Source organism: Delphinus delphis, chromosome 9 (assembly GCF_949987515.2).
Source record: "Delphinus delphis chromosome 9, mDelDel1.2, whole genome shotgun sequence".
NCBI classification, from domain to species: Eukaryota; Metazoa; Chordata; class Mammalia; order Artiodactyla; family Delphinidae; genus Delphinus; species Delphinus delphis.
In genome coordinates this window covers 79,900,299-79,921,161 of record NC_082691.1, presented here as the reverse complement: position 1 = coordinate 79,921,161, position 20,863 = coordinate 79,900,299, and the positions used below count along the sequence as shown (strand labels likewise).

The window sequence follows — 20,863 nt, the reverse complement described above, 5'->3', positions numbered from 1 at the left end:
TTTCTGCTTTCAAGTAGCTTGCACAATTGCTGAAAAGTCAATATATACCATGGCCAACATTCATCACAAAATAAGGTTGTATATAAATCCATGCCGAATGATGGAAACAAATGATTTGTGTTATAGACATGTAATTAAAAGGTGAATATATCTCTAGGGATTCATTGTTCTTCAGCCCCTCCATTCCCCCAGCCACACACATCCCACTTGCCCACAACCTGCTGCTCCTTCTATTTTCCCTGTCTCGGAGAATCTGCTACCCCGTTTCCAGGTCTGAAATCTGTGTGTCATGTCAGATCCCTCAGATATTCCTAAGCCCTCATCACTCAGTCTATGTTGCTTTACCTCCTGAATCCACCCGCTTCCCATCTGTGTCTTCATCTCCGTTCCTGCTGGCACTGCTCTCCTCAATCCTGTCTTTTCCTCTCTCTTTCATAGACCATTTTCACACTCTTCCCCCAGAGTCTCCTGCCAGAGGACTATTTTTAAAATGTCAACCTCGTCCTATTGTACCACTGGTCAGACATCTTCCATGGCTCCCTTTTGCCGACAGGGGGAAAATATCTAAACCAAACATGTATATACTGATGGATCTTTGGGATTTTGCCATTTATTCCTCCTAATAGCCCTCCCCAAAGCCCCCAGTACCTATCTCCCGCATTGCATTCACATTTCCCATGGCGGCGATATTTCACTATCTGCCGCCCTAGGAGACCCATGATTGTTCTTCCCTCTCTTTCTCTGCACATGCTGCATCCTCCTCCTGGAATGCCCACTCCTTTCACCCTGTCCTTCTTGGGAAAGGCGGCTTGGGCTGTGATACAAACAGAATCATCCTCCATGCTCTCACTGCACAGTCGTGGAGACATCGGCCTCCATCGTAGCATGTATTCCATTTTGCCTTTATCTTTGCCTCCCCCTCTAAACTGCAGATACCTCAAGAACACAGAACATGTTGTTTAACTTGTTTCCTCCGGCCCAAGCACAGTGCCTGTCACACAGTTAGATAGTTGATAACTGTGCTGAACGGATGGATTAAGGACCTCTCGCAGCAGAAGGATATGGTACATAGCTAGATCTTGTAGGAGGGATAAGATACAGGAGAAAGGAGACGATGAAAGGAAAGAACTTCAAATAGAGTATAGAGAGCGACTAAGGGACAGAACAAGAATGTAGGTGTAACAGGAGTGTGTCTCTTCCATGAAGCTCTTCTTTTCCTTTCATGATACATATTTATGCCTTGGTTGGTAACAATAGTATATGTGAATGTCTACTGTCAGCCTCCTAACAACCATTAGTATAGTCAATATTATCCCCATTTTACAGATGAGCAAACAGACACTCAAAGAGATTAAGCAATTTGCCCAAAGTCACACAGCCTCTAAGGGGAATGGGAGGATTTAAAGACAAGCTGTCTGGCTCCCAAGCCCATTGATGCTGTTGCTTCCTTAATGGCATTTATATCAGATTTTTACAACCTCGTGCACCATTGTTCCTGCATTTGTAATTACAAAACACATGTTGAGATGAGGTCTCCCACTGCCTGGATTACAGAGCAACCACGACCCCTGATGACCAAATAATGTGAGCAAGAAATAAACTTTGGTTGTTTCAAGCTGCTGAGATTTAGGGGGTTTTGCCACAGCATAACCTAGGCTGTCCCAACTTATCTAGCATATTCTGAAAAACTCGCCAAGTGATTCTGTCATGCTACCCTCTGGCCCATGTCCTCATCTGTAAAATGGACAAGACTTAAAAGAGTTTTCAATGTTATTTGCGGACTGGCTGCCCCAGAGTCACCTGAGGTACTTACGGATGTGAAGTCCGGGGTGCTGCACATTTAACAGACTCATCATGATTCGGAAGCAGTTAATCCATGGCCTGACTTGTTATCACACCCTGGTGCACTGGAGAACAAGATGATCTCTATGGCTATGTCCAGTTCCACTGTGTGCATGGGGTGTGAATACAGCATGTCTCCTTTGCTAATTGCTTTTAGAAGTTAGATGAAAAGGAGTTAAAAATTCCCTTGTAACTGACATAGTGGAGCCACCAATTGCCTTTCCCTGCTACCCATTTTGGGCTGAAAACTAACTAGAAATGCTAATTATTTTTCCTTGACTTTGTAGTTGAGCTTCTTACTCTCCATCTTCCAAGATGGAGTCACTTTAACCTTTGCAGTTAATATGGATTGAGTCTTGAGAATTTCCTGCAGCAGTAGGGTAGGTGTGTCATGAACCATGCAAAGCCCTTTATGGGTTCTGTCAAATAATAACAGTGTTTTTCTTGTAGCACACAGATTTAGAATGCATTATTTTTCTCCTGTCTTAATTGCTTTGCATTCTTTTTTGAAAATCAATTGCAGTGAGTGAGGCCTGTGACTGGTCCTGCTCTTCTCAAGCTGTGCTGAGAGATGGTACCTACATATGTACTAATTCTTCAGTGAAATTATTCCATAATATCAGTCAGTGTGTCATTAAAAAGGGGGAGAAGAGGTGAAAAAACTATATTTTAAAGCCTAATTTATATTTCAATTCCACCCGGAACAGTAATTTGAAAGAGAACCAAGGTGATTTTTAAATATAATCAGCCACATTTCCCAAGATAATTTGACACTCAGAACTTCAGTAGGGGGGAGTCATTATCCACATTGCCTAGTCATAGGGTCATTTGCCTTTTCTGCCTCGGTAGCAAGTTCCTGGCTGTGCTTACTTGGGGTGGTTAAGACACCATATGACTAATATTGTGAAATGGGAAAGTGGGAGAGTGGCAGCTACTGGGAAGTGACCTATGCAAGTAAAAGTTTTAGTTCCAATTTCAGCTTATTAGCAAGAGAGGTGAGAACCTCCGGAGAACTATAGAGACAATTCACCCACCGGGATGAGCGCCAAAACATCCAGTGCCGGGCAAGTAGGAGCGAAAACAGAAAAGAGAACAAGGCAAAGAAAAGAGATTCCTAGGCTAAAGAATTTATGCCTAGTAGAGGGATTGTTTTATATAGGGATCAAAATATATGAATAAAAACAGCTGTAGGAAAGACACCGAGGGAAAAAAGCTTCATTCATTTAATAAATATTACTGGGCACTTACTGTATGCCAGGCATTGGTTTAAGTGCTGGGACTAAGGCAGTAAATGAAATGAGATGTGCTCTCATGGATATACTTGGATTGAACTCTACTACATACTAGCAATGTGATTATTGATCCTAAGTTCAACATGGAATTACCATACCTACTTTACAGAATTTTGGTAAGGTCTACATAAAACAAATATTATATCTGGCATGTTGCAGGCATTCATAAATGTTATTTTCCCCTCCTCTTACTTAGTCATAAGTCAGAAAAACAGATTTGCCTATTTATTTGGCAAATATCTTCACCTTTTAAATAAGATTTCCTATCTTTAAAGCCTGTGATTACCAGTCTAGATGAAGTTTGTACAATTAAGACCCCCCTCATCCCTTTCTCCACCATAAACACAAAGCTAATGAACAACTCTGTAGACCAGAATGGGTCAGAAAAGCACGCAAGCAGAGCAGATGTGAGAACCTGTGGTCTGAAGTGCTCCCACATCATTCTAGGGTCAGAGTTAATTTTAGTGCCACAAACAAGGGCTGGAGAATGGTTTTCTTGGCAACTATGACAGGCCCAAAAAAAAGCTAGACTGACCACTCTCTGTGGTGGCATTCAGAGGAGGCAGATTCTGCCCAGCCTCCCAGGCAGAGCTGATCCAAGCTTCCTGATCCACCTAGATGACAGGATTTGCATCGTCCTGGGAGGACAGGACCTCAGGCTGACAAGATAAGGCACACTCTGTACTATGAGCTAAGGACTGGCTGGAGGCAACTGTAAAACTTCTAGATGGTAAATAATGAGTACAGAAAGAAAAAACACAAAAACAAAACAACTACCATACAGGGTAAATCTGGAAATAAAATTTCAAAATGAAATAAGACAACCAAGAAAGTCTGACAATGAAATCAACACAGAGATGAAAACACTCCAAATAAAATGAAAATAACAGGGAAATCAATAGATGAAGAAAGGGGGAAAATCCACAATAGATGTCAAATTATTTTTAAAATAGAAATATACAATATTGTATTACAATATGCAATTACACACCAACATATTAAATAACCTAAAAGTGGATAAGTTCCTAGAAACATACAACTTATGAAGACTGAATCATAAGGAAACAGAAAACCTGAACAGACCAATAATGAGTGTGAGGTGCTTGAATCAGTAATCAAAAACTTCCCAACAAAGACAGGCCAGGACCAGGGCTTCACTGGTAAATTCTACCAAATATATTTTAAAAGAATTAACGCCAATCCTTTTAAAACTGTTCCAGAAAATTGAAGAGGAGCGAACACTTCCAAACTGATTTTATGAGGCCAACATTATCCTCATACCAAAGTCAGGCAAAGAGACAATACAATGAAAGGAAATCACAGGCTCCTCTACAAAGTACTAGCCAACCAAACTCATTAGCACATTAAAAGGATCATACAACATGAGCAAGTGGGATTTATCCCTGGGATACAAGGATGATTCAATATACACAAAACAGTTAATGTGATGTATCACATAAACAGAATGAAGGATTTTTAAAAATCACATAATCATCTCAATAGATGCAGACAAATCATTGACAAAATTCAACATCCTTTTATGATGAAAAACTCTCAACAAATTAAGTATAGAAGGAATGAACCTCAACATAATAAAGGATGTATATGACAAGCCCTGAGTACATAACATCATACTCAATGGTGAAAAACTGAAAGCTTTTCCTCTAGGATTAGAAATAAGACAAGGATGCCCACTCTCACCACTTCTATTTAATACAGTATTAGAAGTCCTAACCAGAGCAATTAGGCAAGAAAAAGAAATAAAAGGCATTAAATTGGAAAGGGAGAAGTAAAATGATCTTATGTGTAGAAAACTGTAAATACTGTACAAAAAACTGTTATAACTAATAAACAAATTCAGTAAAGTTGAAGGAGACAAAATCAATGCAAAAAATCAGTTGTTTTCTACACACTAACAACTAAGAGAAAAGAAAAATTTTTTTTAAAACCTATTTACAATAGCATCTAAAAGAATAAAATACTTAGGAATAAACTTAACCAGGAGTTTCACCTTCTAAAAACTATAAAACTTTAAAACATTGATGAAAGAAATTAAAGGAAACCCACATAAATAGAAAGACATCTCATGTTCATGGATTGGACGACTTAATATTGCTAAAATGTCCATCTACCCAAAGCAATCTACAAATTCAGTGCTATCCCCATCAAAATTCCTATGACATTTTTTACAGAAATAGATAAAACAATCTTAAAATTCATATGGAACCACAAAGACCTTGAATAACCAAAGGTATCTGAGCAAAGAGAATGAAGCTTGAGGCATCACACTTCCTGACTTCAAAACACATTACAAAACTATAGTAATTAAACAGTATCTTACTGGCATAAAGACAGACATATAGACCAATGAAACAGAATAGAGAAATCAGAAATAAAACCATGCATATGTAGTCAACTGATCTTTGACCAGGGTACCAAAAATACACAATAGGCAAAGGACTTGAATGGACATTTCTCCAAAGATGATATACAAATGACCAACAGACATATGAAAAGGTACTCAGTATCACCAATCATCAGGGAAATGCAAATCAAAGCCACAGTGAGTTATCACTTCACACCTATTAGAATGGTTTTAATTTTTTTAAAAAAAGATGTGTTGGTGACGATGTGGAGAAATTGGTACCATGGTATACTGTTGGTGGGAATATGAAATGATGCAGTCACTATGGAAAACAGTATGGAGGTTTCTCAAAAAATTAAAAATGGAACTACCATATGTATGATGCAGCAGTCTCACTTATAGGTATATAGCCAAAAGAATTGAAATCAGGATCTTGAATTAGTCTTTGTACTCCCATGTCCATTGCAGCATTATTCACAATAGCCATAATATGGAAACAACCTAAATGTCCATCAATGAATGAATCAATAAAGAAAAATGTGTTATCTATAGACAGCAGAATATTATTCGGCCTTAAAGTAAAAGAAGGAAATCATGTCATCTGAGACAACATGGATGAAATCATGTCATCTGCGACAACATGGAGGACATTATGCTGAGAAATAAGCCAGTGATAGAAGGAAAAATACTGCATGATTCCACTTTTATGAAGTATCTAAAATAGTCACATTCATAAAAGTAGAGAGTAGAATGGTGGTTGCCAAAAGTTGGGTGGAGGGAGAAATGGGGAGTTGTTCAACAGGTAAAAGTTTCAGTTATGCAAGTTCTAGAAATCTGCTGCACAGCACAGTAACCACAGTTAACAACAATATTGTATTGTGCACTTAAAATTTTTAAGAGGGTAGATCTCATGTTAAGTATTTTTAACACACACACACACACACACACACACACACACACATACACACACACACAAAACAAAAACAAACAAAACCCAGAATGGGGCCTCAGGAAACTTTTGGACATGATGGATATGTTTGTTACCCTGATCGTGGTGATAGTTACACAGGTATATGCATATATCCAAAACTCAGCAAACTGTATACAATATATATGTGCAGTTTTTTGTGTATCTATTAATCCTCATTTTTAAAAAAAGAAATATAAACCAAGAGCAGGTGAATATAAAAAAAAAGACTAGTTAGAAATCTTGGAAATGAAAAATAAAGTCTCTGAAATTCTTTTAAAAATCAAATTTTAAAAACTCAAGATATAATAAACTGTAAACTTTAAACTGAGTACACTTGAGGACATAATCAGTGAACTGATAAGAAAGAATACTAGGAATTCACCTAAAAATCAGACAGAATAATAAATAAATAAATATGCTTTACACGAAAGAATAATTTGAAGGATGAGTTCGGAATTTCCAACATACATGTAAAACGTATTCCTTCTGAAAAAAGAGGGACTAGAAGAGAGATTATATTCAAAGTAATAATGGTTAAAATTTTCAGAATTAAAAAAGATATGAATCCTCAGATAGAATATGCATTTCTAAGTACAAAATAATTTAATTAAATATTAGTCCATGTTTAGACACATCATAAATGAAACTTCAAACCACCGAAGATAAGGAGAAAATTTTAAAGCTACCAAACAGTAAAGAGAACAAAAATTATACAAAAGGATGATAATTAGATTAATTTCTCATTTTTTTCAACAATAATGAAGATGTCTAGTACAGATTTACATGACCCTTATGGGGAAAACTTCAAAATATTATAGAAGGAATTTAATGAATACCTAAATGAATGAAAGTGTTCATAGATGGGAATATTTTAAGGCCATTTCTTGTTTTATAAATTCTGTGTAATTTCAATAAAAATCTAAAATTCAAAATGTAAAAGCCTAAAACTATCAAGGCAAGTTTGAGAAAAATGTAAGATAAGGGACTTGAGGTACAGATTGTAAAACTTATTGAAAAGCTATAGTAGTTAAGAGAGTTTAGTAATTCTGCAAGAGTTGATGTTTGAAAGGCGGTGGGGGGAGTAGGTGATTGAGGGACAAAACAAGGAGTCCATAAACACATGTGCCTGCATTTGTAGCGATTTGGCACAGGAAATAATATAGCAACACAAATTAGATGGACCAAAGATGGACCATCTAATAAAAAAAGCCAGGGCATTTAGGTTATACATTTAGAAAAAAGGCTTCAGATTCTTCTACAAGTAAATTTAGGCCCTACACTTGAAAACAGCCTTTTTAAGTTTTAGAAAAAAATATGGGAATATAATAGAATATAGAAAGAATTTCTCATACAAGGTAGTAAAAGCACAGAATATAACAGAAAGGATTTTAAAATAACTGCATTAAAATTAAAATCCTCTTATCAACCAGAAATAGAATAAAACCAATTTCATAGATGAGTCAGAGAGTAAGACAAATATTTGCAAATATATACTTATAAAGAAATATTATTAAGAATCTAAAAATAACTCCACAAATTCATGATAAAAAGAAATAACTGAACAGAAAGATGGAAAGAGACTATAAATAAGGTAATTTTCAGGAGAGAAACAATTATGTTCAATAACCATGAAAAAAATACTTCAGTGGTATTCAAGCAGATGCAAATTAAGAAGAACTTTCCATACTATCAGATTGTCCAATAAATAAATTAGTCCAGTATGCCAATGGTTGGTGAAACGGAACATTCTCACATTGTTGGTGCTAATACTGTATAAACTGATACAACCATCTTGCATACTTTCCACTCAGAAACTTCGATAACTACTTTTATACACTAGCTTAGAAAATCTCTTTCCTATATTCACTTTGGAACTAAGTACAAAGATGTTCGTAGCCCGTAAACAGCCATCAGTAGAAAAACGGACATATGAATTCTAATGTATTTATAAAAAGAAATGCTCTATCCATTTAAAACAAATTAACAATAGGCCTTCATGTATCAACATGAATGCACTTGAAATAGATAAAACATTGAGTGAAAAAGCAAGTTGAAAAATCACATATACAGGAAATCTTATTTAATCTCAAAACCACATGATGTTTATTAATGCATTAATGTAGTAAAATGTAGTAAATACATGTAGTAAAATCACAAAAGCATGGATAGAGAGGACACACATTCTAGATAGTGGTTGACTTTCAGGATTTCAGAGAAGGAAGTGGAGTGGTGTATATAAATCTTGAATGTTTTATTTATTTCTTAAAAATTCAAGCAAATGTGGCAAAATATTAGCATTTAAAAATATGTGTACGAATGTGTTTATTATATAATTTTCCATATGTTCTTAATATTTCATAATTTAAAAAATGCTTTTAAAACATATACTGCTAGAAGGCTTCTTATGCTTCATTTTTTCAAAAATATCAAGGATCAGGAATCTCTTTTTTTAAATTTTTATAAGAGTATAATTGATTACAATGTTGTGTTAGTTTCTGCTGTACAGCAAAGTGAATCAGTTATACACACACATATATCCACTCTTTTTTAGATTCTTTTCCCATATAGGTCATTAGAGAGTACTGATCAGAGTTCCCTGTGCTATACAGTAGAAGGTCCTTATTAGTTATCTATTTTATATATAGTAATGTGTATATGTCAGTCAGGAACAGGAATTTCTTGCCCATATTGGTTGGTAATCATCTGCACGTAATCTCTCTGGTAGTTTGAGAGAATCTTCTTTTAACAGGAAAGGTGGAGATGGCCCTAAATGAGCCAGAAAGGCACAGCGTACACACACAGACCAGGAAAACACAGTCAAGTGACATTACACCTCACACTATCGAATGGAATTTACAATATCTGTATTCTGCATAGCTGCCTCTGCCTGGTGGATGTGGTCTGCTGAACTTCTCGGTGTAACTTTTGGAAGTGGTAGAGGGTATATAGGTTTTTTTTAACAGAAAATCGGTGTTTTTATTTTTGGGGAAGTCCTCTGGACTTTTCCCCCTTTGTTTCATATAGTATTTTGAGAAGAGATCATGACTTAAAAAATATTTCTGTAAGATCAGTCTTACTCATAATTTTGAATCTTTTTTCCTTCCTATATTTTCCTTCACAATAAACAAAATGAAAGTAGACGTTACTTGTGTTGCTGTCACTCAGTTCAAGAATTTATAATACTAAAATGTTTTGCTATCTGTGGAACAGAATTTGATTCAAGTTTTTACTTGTTATGGTTGCAAGGTTAATTTTAATAAAGACAACAGATGTACTCACGATTTTCACTAGACTTGAGAGGGACTGAGAGGGAAATGATTCACCCACAGTCTAACTTACTTGACAATTGGTCTTTTACTGTTGTATCAGTGTTTGCTGGTGGTGGTAGTACTGGTGATTGTGGTGTATAATGGTGGTTACAGTGGTGTCCTTCTGTTTTAGGAGTAGGGGGCTTGATAAGAAGGTGGAGAAAGAGAGGGAAGAGAAAAAAATTAAAGAGACAAAGATGGTAGAGCTAGAGATAATGGGTCACTCTAAGAATTTCCAGTGATATAATGAAGCAATTTTTTCCTCTATCTCAGAGATGGTTCTACAAACATTCAGAATGGTTCAAACATTCAGAATGACTTTTTTTTTTTTTTTTTTTTGTGGTACACGGGCCTCTCACTGTTGTGGCCTCTCCCGTTGCGGAGCACAGGCTCTGGACGCGCAGGTCCAGTGGCCATGGCTCACGGGCCTAGCCGCTCTGCGGCATGTGGGATCTTCCCAGACCAGGGCACGAACCCGTGTCCCCTGCATCGGCAGGTGGACTCTCAACCACTGCGCCACCAGGGAAGCCCTCAGAATGACTTTTGAGTTGTGAGCACTAAGATAACTCCTGAACTTTCTTCTTCATCAGAAGAACGTGTTCACCCAAAATCATTCACCCTCATTTTAGTTTTGTTGAATATAATGTAAATAACAAATGAAATGTTTTTCTCTATCTTTTGTTTCTTTCTTTTTCTTAACAAAAACATCCACAGATCTTTGATTTTTTTAAAAAAATCCTATATATATTTAATATAAGATTCTTAAAATACTTGACTTTGTGCCTGGATTAACCTTGTGTTGTTGAAGGCCTAAAGTGCTAATAGGAAAGAACACTTTCCTGTCCAGGACTCCAAGCCTGACCAAGAAAGATCACATAATAGAAAACAGGAATTTGAGGAAGGAGGTAGTCCTAGGATAGATCCATCAATAGGATGACTGCATAATTTGTCAGCCAAAGAGGGACACTTTGGAGAATGAAAGTGATTGCTAATCAAAAGGGATACCTGCCCAACAGGTGTAAACCAGCACTATGCCATGAAAACTGACAAAGATGGCCATCCTACCCATTCAAAGGGGGATACATCTGTTTTCCTCCTTTTCTAGACTTTGAGCTTCCTTAAGATATGGGAAAAAGAGGCATTTCCTACACATTGTGGGAATGCAGCTATCAGGGACAACAGATATAGTGCCTTAGCCAGATGCAGCTGTAATCTCCTGGGACACATAGGCAGAAATATGAAATGTAGGTAAGTGTTTGTGGGAAGCTCCATAGACAAGATGTAAATATGAACCTCACATTGAAGAATGGCCAAGTTTTCACAATAGATTATGAGTCTAGGGATTCAGCTTGAGCAAACAGACACTTACTGGAAGCAGGTTTCTGGTTTGCAAGTTGGACCCAGGGATAATGATAAAAGGGAAGGTCCGAAAGGTTACTTCCTCGAACGAGGTAGTAACCCAGGGCTTCTCAAACTGTAACTTATGTAAGAATCACCTGGGGAACCTTAAAATGGTGATCCTGATTCAGAACGCCTGGGGAAGAGCTTGAGATGCTTGCATTGCTCACAAGCTCCCAGATCATGTTGATGCTGTTGGTCCATGGACCACACAGCTGATAGGCAGAGAAATCCAAGTGAGCGATCCAAGTGTTGATTCTCACTTGGTGATTTGCAAGGAAGAGCAGGTAGGCAGCATTTTTATTACCAGAGATTTTACTCAAATGCTGTTTAAGGCCAAGCAGGTAAGAGAGTGCGCGAGATGGTGCAGAGGTACTGTGCAGAACTGAAAAGCACAAGTCAGTCTCTAAAGGGGAATTTCGGAGTCCTCAAGTCTGGAGAATTATTGACCTGGAAGAATATGATTCCAATGTTACCAAATTCCTTCGTTTTTCAAGAGAAGCCAGAAATCTGGATTTTAAATCTAATATGAAATCTGCTTGTTTGTAAATCTTGACTCAAATTAAATGCACACACACTCACACACATACCATTGTAAGTCAAGTAAACTGTATTTTTTGCTAGATTTGGCCATCAGTTCGCAACTGCTTTGTCTACATAGTTAAACTAGGTCAGAGGGTCCAAGAGGCCAAGGTATGGTCACACGCAGGTAGAAGCCGTCACATAAGAGTATCTGGGGGCTTCCCTAGTGGCACAGTGGTTGAGAGTCTACCTGCCGATGCAGGGGACAGGGGTTCGTGCCCTGGTCCGGGAAGATCCCACATGCTGCAGAGCGGCTGGGCCCGTGAGCTATGGCTGCTGAGCCTGTGTGTCCGGAGCCTGTGCTCCACAACGGGAGAGGCCACAACAGTGAGAGGCCCGCGTACCGCAAAAAAAAAAAAGAGTATCTGGGGGCTCACTAGTATGACTGCCTGATTGAATGTTATGGATTAGAGTTTAGAAGGGTGTATGATGAGGAGCAGGGATCAGAACCCAAATATGAAGCAGGAATATAGATAAGACTCTTTAGAAATATTTCAGGAAGTACTGGGGTGAGGTTTTTTTTTGTTTTTTGTTTTTGGCTGCGTTGGGTCTTCGTTGCTGCACGCGGGCTTTCTCTAGTTGTGGTGAGCAGGGCCTACTCTTCGTTGCAGTGCGCAGGCTTCTCATTGCGGTGGCTTCTCTTGTTGAGGAGCACGGGCTCTAGAGCGCAGGCTCAGTAGCTGTGGTGCATGGGCTTAGTTGCTCTGCGGCATGTGGGATCTTCCCGGACCAGGGCTCGAACCCGTGTCCCCTGCATTGGTAGGTGGATTCCTAACCACTGCGCCACCAGGGAAGCCCTGGAGTGAGTCTTACAGTTAGAGTGAAGGTGGCCTTGAATGCAAGATGAGGATTTTGGATTCTTTTCAATAAACAACTGAAAAATCACTGACTTGATCATTTTAAATCAGGGCTGGGCGAGTTAAAACATGAAAGCCATCTACACAAGCAAATAATACTTGAAATTTTGCTTTTTATTTTGTCCCCAAAGTTGCCCCATCTGAGCAGACTATGAGTGTCTAGCTGAAGTAGACCCATGTGGAAATGAAATTTCAACACTATGGCAGGGGTTATGTGTGGTGAACAGAATTCACTGGTACCATATTCTATTTATTTTTCTGATGTTTTTGCAGTCCCTTATAGATTGGTGCACCAGACACTTGTCAGGGTAGCTAGTCCCTTAATCCAGCCTCATGAAAGGGAATGACGAAAACGAAGCAGATTTTTAAAAGATCACCTCATTCTGGAACAGCCTTGCCTGCAGTGGAGGAAGTAGAATGGAAGCAGAAAGTCAGGTTTTAGAGGTAAAATGACAGGGGGATGGATAGGACCAAGAGACTGGTTGGTTGTGATTAAAAAGCAAGATAATAAAAAGGTCCATTTTTATCTTTGAAATCTAGGTTCTTGTAAGTATGATAGAAAACATAGGGTCATAATGAAGAGCTTTGGGGTTATCCACGTGTTCTAACTAAGAGAAAAAGCAGGCCTGGTCATTCTCTACACTGGCATTTTTATTTTATTTTTTAATTAATTAATATTTTTGGCTGCCTTAGGTCTTTGTTGCTGCACACGGGCTCTCTCTAGTTGCCGGGAGTGGGGGCTACTCTTTGTTGCGGAGCACGGGCTCTAGGTGCATGGGCTTCAGTAGTTGTAGCACGCAGGCTCAGTAGTTGTGGCACATAGGCTTAGTTGCTCCGTGGCATGTGGGATCTTCCCGGACCAGGGCTCGAACCCATGTCCCCTGCATTAGCAGGCGGATTCTTAACCACTGCGCCACCAGGGAAGCCCTACACTGGCATTTTAAATTAAGCTCATATTCACAGATTCTCTCCAGAGCAAGTCAGGAAGATTTAGTCAAAGCTCAGCTTTGTTTCACTGTTTTTTATTGTTTGTCAAGATTATAGAGGCAGACTTTGTGTAATATTGTCAACATCAAAACACCTTTAGTCTTTCTCCTTGAAAAAGCACAACAGAGACATGACACAATCATGGCTTATTAAGAATTTCTTAGAAACCCACTGAAAGTACAGGATTTCTGGATGAGTAAATACCAGGCCCAGAGGACTCACCCTGAGGTAGGTGAATCAGAGGGCAGCAGAGCTAGAAATGTTATTGTCCTGGGAAAGCCTTAAATAAAAGACCTCGGTAAACTCAGACAGCAGTTTTTGTAAATTTGTAAATTTTTCAAACACAGCCCAGAATTTGCAGAGATTAAGCAGTGTGAGAGCAAAACAAAGCCTATAAGAGATGCTAACCTTTACTGATCACTTAGTACATCCTGGATGATTTCATATCAAAATTATTTATATAAGCCAAACACAATGACAAATTCCAACCATTCCTTAACAATGCCCTAAAATAGAAACCCACGGTTTTATACCTAGCAAAGCAAAACATTCTATTAAGAGTCTCCATCCTGTTGAGTCCCCCTGTGTCTTCCCAGGAGCTCAGCTGTCTTTCTAAAAAGCAAAGCAGAGGCTCTTCACCTCCAGGTCTGTGTCACTTAGGAGCAAATTCAGTCTTATCCATGCATGTAACAGGGCACTGTCCTTCTTTCCCTGTAAAAAAGTACACCAATACTTTTCTTCTAGGTTGATTTTCCCTTTTTAGTAGAGGGAGAGGAAGGTCAGTGTGCATGGTTCCCACCCAACCAAGAAATGCAGTGAAAAGGCAGGGAGTACAGTTCACAGGCCAAATGAAGGTGAGGGCAAACAATTATATACGCTGACATGAACACAGAAAACTGACTGCATGCTGTTGTCTGTTTTGACGAAAATGCGAAGGAAACATAACAAATAAGGATGTTTTTATGTCATTGGTTTTTCATGTGTATTAAATTTTGACTCTTGGAACCCCTCAGAAATAACCATTTTGCTGCCCAACTCAAACGGGCAGGGACCTTCAGAGTTTCTTCATAACTTTCTCTGTGACTCGACTCTATCCAGCAAATGTGATTGTGGTTTGAATGATAATTTCCCAGCCTCATTATTTCACCTGGCATTTTGCCTTTGTTCTGTCCAGGAAGCAGAATGTGCCTACATCCTGTTTGTCGTTGCCACGTTTTGGCTGACAGAAGCTTTGCCTCTGTCGGTAACAGCTTTGCTGCCTGCCTTAATGCTCCCTATGTTTGGGATCATGCCTTCCAAGAAGGTAAGTTCTCCTGCGAATGTTTGACATAATTAGATTCCCTACTTCATGCTGCTACTTCCAATGAGAAAGCTGTATTTAAAAGGATCAATAATCCTGTTGATAAGGCTTCCACATAAGTCCTCCAAACTTCCAGCTGTTTCTTGCCTCTAGAATTCTGCATGTGTGTCCACCTTCAGGTGGACAAAAACAAAACACAGACTGTGGCTTCTTGAGTCATGTGTGCCAGCAGGAGAAATGTGTTTCCAATCTTCCCAGGCTGACATCCATGCCCGGTGCCTACCTCCCAAGAAAAGGGCCAATTCTTTCACGTCCTGCATCAGCTTTTTCTAGTCAACAGAATTCGGTCTCACACAGTGTTGGAAAAGCAATTTTTGTTTCTAATGAAGAAAAAGCTTCCCTGTTTTCTTTTCCAGAAAACTGCCATTTCAGAAGATAAGGCCAAATTAACTTTCACATGTATTTCCATTTTGTTCTTGCTGAGAGTTTATTCATGCTGAGAGGTGTTTCTTACCTTTATACAATCTAAGGGTACCCATCTGAAGAAAATGGATTCAGTTTCCCATTAAAAGCATGAAATGCATTGAAACCAGAATATCTATCTCCATGCAGCTTTCAGCCACCCAGCACACAACTGCCTAAACCACAGCTGAAACATTCTCAGGCAAGATGTCATGTTCAAGATGCCAGGCCATGCAATTTATCACCTTTGGATTTCTATCTTCTGCCTGGGCCCAGTACTGCTTTCATGAGGCTCATCTGTCCTGTAACGTGGGTGGAGACTTCTGTTTTTTAACTAACCCATAATACCCATGATACAGTTCTCTTCCCCTTTCCGCGGGAGAAGATTTTACCACAGCCTTGTGATTCAATTTAAGCCAAGCATTTTGTAAAGTCAGGTCTCTTGAATATCAGTACCATGAGGTATTTTTAAATAAGGTTTCTATGATTAGATAAGTTTGAAAAATATGTAGTATAGGGTATCCCACACTTTGAGAGCGATAGTATACACTAGTGTTTAAAGGTTTTGAGAAGGCCTACAAGAAAGAAAATTCTAGAATCATAGAAAACTCTGTTTTTTAAACTTATTTGACCACAGAAACTTTTTTTTTTTTTGGTATGCGGGCCTCTCACTGTTGTGGCCTCTCCCATTGCGGAGCACAGGCTCCGGACGCGCAGGCTCAGCGGCCATGGCTCTCGGGCCCAGCCGCTCCGCGGCATGTGGGATCTTCCCAGACCGGGGCACGAACCCGTGTCCCCTGCATCGGCAGGCGGACTCCCAACCACTGCGCCACCAGGGAAGCCCAGAAACTTTTTTTTTAAAGAAAAATATTATGTACCTTTCAGAGCATTCTTTGGTAAGTCCTGCTGCAAGTGGTTGCCCAAGTATCTGTATACTCTACTAGTCTCCACTCAAGATACAAGAGTGACTGCCGTTTTGGTATAATGGTGGTGATAAAGATATTGGCACGCCAAAACTTGACTTGAGATTTTCCCAGATCATAGTCATGGCCGTTCTGCCATAGGAGTACAAACTAATTAACCCCAGTTTACAGATGGAGAAATTAAGGCATAGAAGGCACCTGCCTGATGTTGCTCAGCTCTTTAAAAACTTAGTATATGGGTACCCTTTTTCTTTTCTATATACTTTTTTCATAGCACTACTGTTTCTGGGTAAGGATGTGGAACTTATTTAAATTTGTATTCAAACACATCTACATTTCTTTCAACAAAATAGAAAGATCATGTAGTTGAAGGTCAAAGTTAAGTGCAGTGAAACAATGTCTTTCTGGTGCAATGTTTTCCCCCCACCAATGTAAATAATGGGTTTAACTGTAATTTCAGGTGGCATCTGCTTATTTCAAAGATTTTCACCTACTGCTAACTGGAGTCATCTGTTTAGCAACATCAATAGAAAAATGGAATCTGCACAAAAGGATTGCTCTGAGAATGGTGATGATGGTGGGTGTGAACCCAGCATGGTAAGTAAGTACTGTGTTTACCGTTCCAGGTTTACATTCCAAACAGACCATTTTTGTGCAGAGCAAATAAACAGATAAGTAATGCATACCCAGACAATCATTTGTATGGCAGTGTAAGTCATGACTTTATTTTTCTCTGCAAATATGAAAGTGATATAAAAGGTACTTGAGGGGCTTCCCTGGTGGCGCAGTGGTTGAGAGTCCGCCTGCCGATGCAGGGGACACGGGTTCGTGCCCCGGTCTGGGAGGATCCCACATGCCGCAGAGCGGCTGGGCCCCGTGAGCCATGGCCACTGAGCCTGCGGGTCTGGAGCCTGTGCTCCGCAACGGGAGAGGCCACAACAGTGAGAGGCCCGCATAACACAAAAAGAAAAAAAAAAAAAGGTACTTGAGTTGGAGGAGGAAAAGAAAGAAAACTTTCCCACTGCAGGTCTAACTACAGGGAGGTTGGAATAAGTGCACACAACTCGTTCACCTTTTATGCACTGTAGGAGTCAAAGCTGAGAGAAGCCTTGAACCTCAACAGACAAGACTGACAGACATCAGAGTAGATTTCAGTGCTAGCTTGTTTATTTGGCTGATTACACATTCAAGTCTCTTTCAAGAGTATCCTTGATCATCAGGGAGGATGTTAAGAACCAAAGACATTGCTGACAAAATACAAATATGTGCAGAAAAATTCTAAGGTGAACATTTCTCTTTTTAAATGAACTGTTCCAAAGTGAAGCAATTAAGAAGGTTCATTTATAGAATGTGAAATCACTCATTAGACTGATTTTCCCCACTAAAATAAATGCTTTTTTCCATTAAATTAACTGGCTGTTTTGGTTTTAATTCTAGCTCTTGTTAAGAACATAGATGGGAGCTAAAACAAAAAAATTCCAGTGTCATAATCATTTACCTAATGGCATTATGCTTTAAAGCCTTAGGTGGTTCTTCCCTTCTCATCTTTCTTTAAAACATAGGAAAATTGTATTGAATTATGTTGCATAATTCGTTCCAGGGTATAACCACATCTGTGTTTATCATTTATGGAGCAAACTATTTTGTTAAATAGAAAAAAAATTCAATAACTCAGATCAGACACATTTTTTAAAATATCTGTTACTTAAAAATTTTACGACATGTATTAAGGGTATTTCACTCTTACAATGAAATGGTGTTCCATGCCTCTTAAAGTGCTGTAGAAATGTGTCTCCTTTCCTTGGCTACCTGCTTACTGGCCCCAGGGGGTGAGGTCATGCACTGCACAGTGAGGCAAGGGTCCTGTCCATTATACCACTAAGCGGTTTTTCAATTTAAGGCATTTTTACCACGCAGAAGTTTTATCAGTTCCCACCCTTTGTGTATTGAAAGATTTCTGGTTTTGCCAGTGCCTGAAGTTAAAATTGTTTCTTTTTTTTTTTATTAAGAATCACTTCTTGTTTAAACAGTTTTCTTAAAAGTTTTCTTTTACACATAGAAAATATCCACCTTATCTGTAGTTGGAATTTATAGTGTGGAATTTTCTTATAGATCTATTTCAAAAGAGACTCAGAGAATTTCATAAATGGCTCTATATGGAAAGATGTGCTTCTGAATGATTTTCTTGGACCTCCTACTCAAGAGATCATGTTTTTTCCCAATTGTGATTTTGAAAGCTTATAGACATGGTTTAAAATCCTATTAGGTATGTTATTTTTTAAGGGAGAAGAATTACTCTATTTGTAAGAGGAGACAGTGTAATACATCCAGTCTTGACAACAGGCAGGGATGTCAGATTCAGGACAGCATGAATAATTGAATCTACAGAAAATTCTGAAACCTCATTTTAGCTAGTGATTTTACCCATTTCCTCCACCCACCATATATTGAACCAGAGTAGTTAACAAGTAAAAAGCAGATTTATAAATATTAACCTCCCTCCTTGCCCTTGTGCCTCCTTGGCACATATACTAATAATCAGAGATACGACCCAAACATAAAAGAAAGGATAAGGGATCTTAAATGCAAATGCTGACTGCACCTTATCTTACTAGTATTTGAAGATGTGTCATCTGTAAAGGGCATTCAAATATTGGTGTAATATTATAAGCTGTTACACCATCTACCAACTTGCAGTTTGATTATAAGTTTTATCATTTTTCTGGTTTCAGAGAGAAGATTCTTATGGTTTTCAGGGAGACAAACCTCGTAAGAAATCTGCCCTTACATGTGCCATTTTGATTTCTACCTGGCTATAGCTCTCCTCAGAGTTCCTCATCTGGGAGGAATCTTAACCTTCTATGTTTTGAAAAAATTAATTCACAACTCATGAACAACATCCTTTACAGTTAAGTGATACGGAGCTGGTGAAGCTAGAGAGCACACTTCATAATAAAGGCCCTCTCATTTCAGGCTGACCTTGGGGTTCATGAGCAGTACCGCCTTCTTATCTATGTGGCTTAGCAACACCTCTACTACTGCCATGGTGATGCCCATCATGGAGGCTGTGGCCCAGCAGATCATCAGTGCTGAAGCAGAGGTTGAGGCTACTCAGATGACTTATATCAGTGGATCAACCAACTATGGACTGGAAACAGATGGTATCACATGTTGATTTGGCCACAGTGGGGTCTAGTCATTTGGGCAATAGAAAAAGCTCAAGAATTCTGGGTTATATTTTGAACTAATTGTCCATACATGCATGATGGGAATTTAACCTTCTTCTTTCTCTATTTTCCAGTATTTATACAAGGGAATTACATTTACCCAAATATTTTACTTTCAGTTAATGGCTGAATTTACATTCTCTGGCAAAAGGGAAAGAATAAGTATGACTTTTCTATCCTCCAGCCAGTCTATTAGAACTTTCTCTGTCTTTCATGCCTTTATCAGTAGACCTCCAGGTTACTCTTTTATACTGAAATGACTTTCCTGCATAATATTGGGAACGTTTAATTCTTATATTCTATTTGGAAACAGCATCACATTTTACCTTGGTTATTTCTGGTCTGATAAACTGCTCTGATGCAGTGAAAAAAAATGTTGGGAGGATATTGGTGTTCGTAAAATACTTTATTATGATGACTGTTATGTCAGTACAAGGTGAATTTGTTTATTTTCAGTTTCTAATAATGCTTCCATCTTCACACATACACACATTGATAACCCTTCATTTAAATTATTATTTTTTTCTATTTAATGTTTTGCAGAAAATGTTAATGAACATGAAACAAGTGAGAGAAAAGAGAAAACAAAACCAGTTCCAGGGTAAAGAATATTATTTTGATTAGGATTTTCTGAATTACATTTTAATAAAATTATAAACTGGGTCAATTTGTTTTTCAGATACAGTAATGATGCAGGGAAAATTTCAAGCAAGATGGAGCTGGAAAAGGTACATGAAATTTAATTCTCTCTGAATAATTATACATAAAATTATATTAGATTTGCAGTTAGATACGTGTGCATTTTAAAACCTGTTACTTGCTTCCTTGTCTATAAATTACTTTACTTGCTTACATCAAAGCATGTTGTAATGGTTTGATAAGCCTTCATGGATGGACTGAAATCAACATCCTGATAGGAAACATTTTAGGCTCTGAAAATCAGCCTCATTTTCTCCTTTTACCAGGTTCATGGTGATGGCAGTTAGCATATATAGTTTAAAGAAATATAATGCTAGTCTCAGAATATTGTTTCATTTTCTTATTAAAATCTTGCTGCCTTTTTATTAGGCTCATCCTATTTCTTCCAGGGTATGAACTTAGAGCAACTCCTATTCATGTAATTACAATCCAGTTATCTTTAGTGTCTTCCTTACCACTAAATTCAATGCAGAATTCATGAGGTGCTACTGTCAAACACAGATGGAGGAGTTGTTGTAGCTATTCTGCCTATTAAAGGAAGGAAAGAGACTTTTGTAAACTATCCCATAGAATTCATTTCCCCAGAATAAATCAATGTAAAAATACTATACTAGGTTGTATTGGGAGCAATATATCTTGAGACCATTGAAA

At 38.4% G+C, this 20,863-nt stretch overlaps 1 protein-coding gene across 1 annotated transcript in view; it reads left to right on the top strand.

The window, feature by feature from the left end:
• SLC13A1 (solute carrier family 13 member 1) overlaps nt 1-20,863 on the top strand; it is a 76,124-nt gene that overhangs the window by 4,988 nt on the left and 50,273 nt on the right. Inside the window, exons 2-6 of the mRNA XM_060020813.1 lie at nt 14,776-14,904; nt 16,747-16,883; nt 19,260-19,447; nt 20,057-20,114; nt 20,193-20,241. Coding sequence (XP_059876796.1) covers nt 14,776-14,904; nt 16,747-16,883; nt 19,260-19,447; nt 20,057-20,114; nt 20,193-20,241 — 561 coding nt within the window. The remainder of the gene's footprint in view (nt 1-14,775; nt 14,905-16,746; nt 16,884-19,259; nt 19,448-20,056; nt 20,115-20,192; nt 20,242-20,863) is intronic.